General features: G+C 35.3%; 1 protein-coding gene across 1 annotated transcript; it reads right to left on the reverse strand.

The window, feature by feature from the left end:
• Positions 1–391: 391 nt before the first annotated feature.
• LOC131057185 (2-oxoglutarate-dependent dioxygenase DAO-like) lies at positions 392–1537 on the reverse strand. Its single transcript, XM_057991372.1, has 3 exons — positions 1146–1537; positions 729–1056; positions 392–643 (listed from the first exon to the last, which is right to left on the reverse strand). The coding sequence occupies exons 1-3, from the start codon at positions 1535–1537 to the stop codon at positions 392–394; spliced, it is 972 nt and encodes a 323-aa protein (XP_057847355.1).
• Between the last annotated feature and the right edge of the window lie 6443 nt (positions 1538–7980).

The raw sequence follows: 7980 nt of genomic DNA on the forward strand, positions 1-7980 counted from the left end.
TAAAAAAGATGAAAATAATCTAATTAATCAAATAAATAAGAATTATTTTTAATCAAAGAAATTGTTAAACAATTAACTAAAATGACAATGTCTCAATTTTAATTGTCAACAAATTTAATCATTTCTATTGCATAATAATTAAAATATATTAATTACATCTAACAAAATATTCATTCAAATGTCATCATAATGTAAGAATATTAATATAACCACTTAGAAGTTCGTATACAAGAACGCAAAATTGGAATATCACTAAAACTTGAGTTTGGATACATGGAGTAAGTTTCCAAATTAGATTCCACATAAAACAAGAAAAGCAAGAACGTATTTTCTGATCCATTCTAGTCCATATACATTTATGAACGTCAACACTACATCAACACGCTGTTCATCATATACCAGCGAATCGTTCGAGAAAACCAGTTTTATCTATAATGTCTGTATTAGTATGAATTTCACGCCTGAATTGCGAGAATATGAAAGGCTTGTAACGTCTTGGATTGTTGTCGTCAACAAGTTCCTCAGGCGCCCAGATTTCCGTCTCCATTGGAAAGGAAGTGATGAAGGCAATAGACGTACGATCTATCCATCCTTTACAAACTACGCGATGCGCTGCGCTACGGTATCCACCATTAGTCCACGCCTGTAATCATATCCATCATTCATCATTATTTCTTATCGTACAGCAATATATAATATCTGTAATGATAATAGTAAAATTTTCATACCTTAAGGGAGTCTCCCACATTGACAACAAAGGAATGAGATAGAGGTTTGACGTTGAACCATTCACCCTCACCAGATCGAATCTGAAGGCCTCCCTTGTCATCTTGGTAAACAATTGTGAGGCAACCACTATCTGCATGAGATAGCAGTGTCTCCTCCCCGACAACTTTTTTTTGCGATGAATACCCGTTTATGTGCAATTTTGTTGTGCACTTTTCAAAGTGAGAGTGGTAGAAAGCCTTGGCATCCAACCCTAGGCTTAGAAGAACTACTTTTGTGATTTTTCGTACAAGATTTGAGAGACACAAAGAGTATTTTGCCATCGTCTCACTGCCAAACAATGATAGGGGAATTCAAATAATGAATTAAGCTATCGAATTAGGCCCAGACAAAGAAAAAAAAAAGATCAAATAACGTACCAGAAATTTGGATTTCCTTCCGGCCATATCTTTAAACACATTTGGGGTATCGAATCTGACCTAGTTGGGTCACAAATACCGATTGTCTCAAAGTTAGGACTTCGATAGTAACTATCGAATGGTATACAAGTTGTTATTGTGTCCTTAACTTCTGTCGGCATGGATAACAAATCTCGGCCAGCTTTCTGAGACGTCTCCAGAAGCTCTTCTGGAATTCCATGGTTGACAAGGTAGAAAAATCCCCACTCTTTGCACGCTTCTCTGATTTTAGCTACAACGGGAGAACCGCGAAGCTGGATCAGATCTTCACCATCCAAGTCATGTGAAAATTCAGAGATGTCAATGAGAGGGAGATCAACTTCAGATACGGTGGCTTCAATCTTTAAAGGCATTATGAATTTTGCTGCAATAACACAGGAGCAGGTGTAAAGTATTTTATGACGCTTGGACGGATTGTTAAAAATGATGATCACCTCTAATCGTCTGGTCGGCTAAATAAGCCAAATTTCCAGACAGAGAGTACGAGAATATCTCGAAGCAATTGATTTAATATACAAAAATACATAAAAGCTGCATAGAATTTATATTTCGTTGGATTTAATATAATTTCTTCCGACTAACTCAATATTATTGTATTAAATTTAAAATTAGGAGAAAGGAGACGAATCCCACCGTCCACGTGAATTCGAATATGCCTACTAGTGTCTCTTGTCGATTGGAGGTCGCAAGCAAAAAAATTATTTGTCATAATTAATTTTAAGAAAAAATATACTTTTGAGAAGCCACTAGAGATAAATGAAGCTAGTGACCGAAGCAATGATGAAGGACAATGCAAAATACATGGGAGAATGCAGTGTATGAGCTGAATTAGCTGGTTATACCATGTTCTAGATGGTAGTAAACATGATGAAATATAAACATGTCTTGCCAATCGATTCGATGTTCTTAAGAGCCATTTGGCACCGTCATGTTGTGATGCATTTGGTCAACCGTAACTTTTCTTTTTTAAAATAGTTGTATTTACAATTTTTTTCTTGCTCGGTTGAAGTTTCATTTTGTCACTTGTGAGTCATCTCTAAATATATTTAAAGTAATTTTATTTTAAGTATTTTTAATAGTTTTTAAGTTCATGAGATTTTTATGTGGTTGATTTAAGGAGTATTAATGTTATAAGATTTTCATAATCCATGTTATAATTCTCTTAATTTTTTTTGGATTCGATTGTGTATGTAATTTTTTATCATCAACGTTTCTTTTTCATTCTGATGATGAATCACGGAGTGTGATTCAAAACGTTGATGATAAAAAATTGCATACACAATCGAATCCAAAAAAAATTAAGAGAATTAGAGAGTATTGTCAGATTTTACAAGCAATCTAATAATTCAAAGGTTAGATCTCTTATATTTTGAGTCCGACATAATTTAGGAGGGCTTTCTTCCAAGATCATATAAACATTTGTGTATCATAACAAATAATTCATAAATTTAAGTTTATTTATACAATTTATTAATTAGAGTTACTAATGGTGTTGCCAAATCTAAAGAAAAAGAACATGCATGAAAGAGTACACTAAATAATACTATCAACTAACAATTTGTTTAAGATATAATGATGAAAGAGAAAAAGAAAGTGGAAAGGTACATAAATGTTCTAAGAGAATAAATCCAAGAGTATTTTAGCATGTTAAATTTGCATAAAATTGAGAAAGCATACTAGATAGACCTAACTATAGAGAAGAAATTGAATAAAATATTTAAATATAGTTAGAACCAAGGGGCGCAGAAGGAAGGTTTCAGGAAGAGTTCTCACTACAATGAGACCATGTGTGGAGAGTCATAAGACTAATAACCCATAACACAAGGCAAGATGAGGGAATTGTCCCCTACACAATTGTAGTGAAGAGCGTGATTCATATTAGAATGGGAGGGATGATAAAACTCATAGTGCTATAATAGTAGAAGTAATAATTGTACAAATTTAAAGGTTAGATAGTGCTATAATAATAGAAGCAATTCTTGTAATAATCTGTATTAGGCTCTTCAAAGGGAAAATTTTGGGGGGAATTGATTATGTTTTGTTGAATATTGACAAATTTAAATGAATCTCTATCCCTAAGGATTTTTATAAGATGCATGTGGATGTCCCAAAATTTCCCCTCATTCATCTAGACGATGAGGAAGAATACCAAGATAATAAGCATGTGGCCATTAAGGGGTTGGAATTCCTAGTCAATTGGACAAAGATGGAGACCAATAATGACCCAAAATGGATCAAAAATTATGTTTTTCTAGAAGGGATGGAATGGACATTCGCAATCGAAGGCATTTCTCTAGGGGAAACGGTTGATCCTTAATAGGGATGGCTTCTTGGACCAGTTGGTGATTTTAGGTTTTTGATGATATATCTTTTTATATGTAGCCTTGTTTAGGGTTGATATTGTCAGAACTAGTTTAGGAAGCATGTTAATCCATTATGTCTAGTTGGATCCTTTTGGCTTGGTATGCCTATGTCTTTTATTTCATGTTTCTATCAACACTTTGGACTCTGTTAAACTATGTTAAAATTTTAATCTTTTAATTTAATGTGTGCTAGCCCTTCTATCTATTTAATTACCAAAAAAAGTAGTAATACTTGTACAAGAGGGATAGAGGGGAAATTATGAAGGGAGGAAATTTAGTAGAATATGTGTTTACATGTGGGTAATAAATTGAGCATTTGAATATCACCATGGTCAAGTAATCCCTAGCAAAAGAGTAGATTCGAGAATGAGAGATATGAATGTTGATGAGGGGACTAAGAGATCTTACAATATTGAGGATGAATTGGAAAGAGATGAGTCACTTGACAAAAGGAAAGCTATGTTGAAGTGTGATTATTATCAAGAACCAATACAAACAAATAAATCATTTATAATAATATCTAAGAGGTAAGTGTTGCAAATTTATCACAAATAATAATAACATATATTATGTAATGTCTAAAGAGAGTTGTAAAGTGGAATTACACATGTCGACCAACTTACAATGTAATTACATCATAAAAATATATTTGATTGGGAGATAATTTGGGTTATTTTAGTACATGTATTTTCTAATTACTATTTGATAGTTTTAGATTATGTATCTCATATATATTAGGTTCTTAAGATGGAGATTATGTGTAGAGTTTTGTAGACATTGTGTAAGCTAAACCAATTTCTCTCGATCTATATTTGATAGTACTCTTGTAAAAACTTTCTCTACAAATGTATTATAATTTTTATTTACCAAATAATATTATTAACTACTTTAGACTATGTGGGTTTTGTCTTGAAATAGATCCCCACATCACCTTTCATATATCATACATTATTTATTTTTTATTGAAATGTGATTTTACTTTTAATATTTGTGAAAAGTTTCAAATTTCAATAACACTCTCCTCTAAATTTTAATGTAAGAATAATTTTTGTGTAACCTATTTCACTTCAGGTGGACTAGTGATGGCCCCCTATGCCGACTTGGGTTAATAAATGATCTTTAATCATGATTTGATAGAGTTGATGGGGAAATGACTCTTTTTTGGTTTCCCTAACCGAAGATCTAGAAACTTCCCTTGTGCTCGGATTTTTTGTCTTATTGTGTGGTCCATTTTTTGCTACTGTTTGGAGACTTTTCTGGTGTGGCCCATTTCCTATGACTATTCAAAGACTTATCTAGTGTGGCCCATTTCTTGCTATTCGGCGACTAGGAGCATAATGGGTGGGGAGAAGAATAGGCAAGAACTATCTACTCACGAGAAATGGAAGAAAAACAAGGATGTGTGGCAGGAAGTCATTTATGGGAGAATCATCCCCTTCTTGGATAGACTTCATGGCCCTTCTCCTCTACTCATGGAGTCCTTTGTCAATGGGTGGAAGAAAGGGATCTTGAGGACTTATGGAGCCAAGTATCATCTTGATGAAACCTTGGTGGTGATGGTCACTGGTCTGGCGATGAATGGCAGAAGATTTTATAGAGACAATAAAACTAGGGAGGAGGACTTGACGAGTTTCTTTGACAAAGACAAGGAGCGCTCTAGAGTTACCAGGATGGCCAATGGCAACTACAGCAAGAAAGATCTTATGGCTCCCTAGGCAAACATGGTTGAGTTCATCATGAGGTACATTACACTCGATGGTAGATATGCAAGTATCTTTTTCTATCATTTTACCATTTTGAATTATTTTAGGCATGGTAAAATCATTTTTGTTGCTTTCTATCTGGCCCCCTCTTTAGAAAATAGCCTTGAAAAACATTTGGAGAATCCAAACAATCTTGTTCTCCATGAAGGGATTATTATGCTCATCATGAAGTACGCTAAGTCCCTTGAAGTTGTCCCCTCTCTAACTAAGAATGGCCAATAGACTAATATCCAGTATGTCTCTGACTCAGAAATGGATTTAGAGGCTAGAGGGGGTGCCATTCCTTTTGACAGCCCTGATTATAAGCCTACAAAAGAAGGGGAGATGATGGTCACCCCTGGGATGTTTCGCAGTAAGAATCATCCCAGACGGGTGGCCAGCAAATATAAATCCACCAGCAAACTGATTTCTAAGGCCAAGCCCCTTTCTAAAAAGAAGAAGATTATAGCTAAGGACTATGGTCTGAAGAATTTGGATCAGGAAATTAAACTAGACATTCCAATCAACATCGTAAAAGAAAAAAAGGGGACCATGGCCAAAGAAGAAAACAATGGAATATAGAGGACTGGTAATCTGATGAACCTAGTAATGAAAGCTACCAAAAGCCAGGAGAGCTACTAGAAGTGGGTGGAGCGAGAAATTGATACCCTCAAAGTGGGGGTTAAAGAGATTATTGATATCTTCACTGCCTCCCCTGACCCCAACAAATCTGAGAAACTCATTATTATGACCCAGAAGCTCTCCTAGAATGCCAAGGTGATGAAATGCAATCATGAACAAAGAATTGAAAAGGTGGAACAGTCTATGGCGGAGATAAAGAAAAACCAGAAGAACCTGGTTGACATAAGAAAAGAAGCCATGAACAATAGTATAGAGGGGCTTGGAAAGATCAATGCAATGGTTGTTAATTACAAATCCTATCATAGTGAACTGATGAAAGACCTTGGAGGTGAAGATATGGCTATTGGAGACAATAAAATCATAGGGTTTACATAACTTGCTCACACTTCTCCTATTGGTGTTGCTCACTCCACAAACTCCTCTAGGCCTTGCTATGCTTCAAGACCCACTTGTCCTTCTCAAACTCTTCTAGGACTATTGATTTTTCCACCTTAAGGTGACTTTCAACAAGTTTCTTCACTAGGAACTCTACCAATTCAATGTTCTCTACTAGTTTTCAATCCTTCAAACTTGACATTTTGTCACTCTCACCCCCAATGTTGTCATGTGTTTTGCAGAGGTGTGGAGGTGTTCATTCAATGTGGGATTTGGTCAACTAGGTCCATTTTTTCTATTTCCAGACTCATCTTCCTTATCGTTTTCAAGAAAATGCTCAAAAGAGGGCTACTAGGAAAGAGCCCCAATTAGGCCTCCTAATCTGGGTTTTTAGGGATTTTTGGTCATACGGTCCAAATGACCTTGCAAAGAGTTTTATGATTCTTCAATCACTCATTGATCCCAAGAGATTTAGTTGGTTTTAGACCCCCAAGTGTCTGTACAATTAACTAACCCAAAAATGAGGTTTTGCTAGGGTTTCAATGGCTTTTAGGACTATGACTATCCAACTTTGTGAAAAGGGCATCAAATTGATTTTTCAAATCTTATCCTTCCATATGAAACTCTATATGGACCCAATAAACAATTAAAAATTCTTAGGTTAAGGTTTTGGTTTCACCCCTGCATTCTTTTGTCATTTCTCCACCTTGTCTTCCTAGCCTAGTTGCAACAGGACTCAACTAGAGCAAGGTGGTAACAATGGTAAAGTTCACTCCCAGAACTCCTCCCTGCAAATTTAAAATGTATATTGTGTTTCCTACCATGTCCCAATAGGCTATGATGGTAGCACAGTGGAATTTTACGGGGTAACCATTTTTCACTGATAAGCTATTTACAAGCAAAAGCTGACTATTTCAAAACAAAATAGTAAAAGAACTAACAAGACCTATGTACAAATCATTAAATGGATTGATTGGCACTAGAAAACACAAAATAACAACTATCCAAGTTTTGATCAATGGATTCAATCCATTTATATTCACTCTTTTATGCAAAATAAGACAAAAATAGTGATAACAGTCTAAAAATGAGTGGTTTTAGATTGTCATTCACAAAAATCAATGCTTCCAAGCCTAGTATCCATGCAAGAGAGGATTTAAATATTCTTCCCCATGTGTGGAGGCATTTTAGGTCAATTTTTTAACCCTAACTCCACCGCTAAGCTCTTTTAGGACCAAAGTTGTCATGACAACTTGAAAAGTTGTCATGACAACTTTTACAATTTTCCACATCTTGCCTTTCCCACTTAGGCAACCTATTACAATTCATTACTAACTTCTATTTCAACATTTCTAAGGCTATTTTTAACCCCTCTAATACTTTAATCAACCTATGCCTCTTTTCACCATCTGGAAGGCATCATTGACTACTCAAACCAAGAACAATCCAGAAAGTGCAAACCTAGAAAGAAACTAACTAAACTAGGCATACACTTGACTCAAACTAGACTCTAATCACATACATTGGACCCTCCTGGAGTCCTTATTGGAAATCTGACTTGGCTAAGGTCAGTACAAGCCAAAATTGAAGAAGGACTATTAGCCTAAGTCCTAGGTGCTCCTGCACCATTCTCCCAAGCAAAATAAAATTAAGTGACCTCTTTTGGGATCAGAT

This window comes from Cryptomeria japonica, chromosome 8, assembly GCF_030272615.1.
Source record: "Cryptomeria japonica chromosome 8, Sugi_1.0, whole genome shotgun sequence".
Taxonomy (NCBI): domain Eukaryota; kingdom Viridiplantae; phylum Streptophyta; class Pinopsida; order Cupressales; family Cupressaceae; genus Cryptomeria; species Cryptomeria japonica.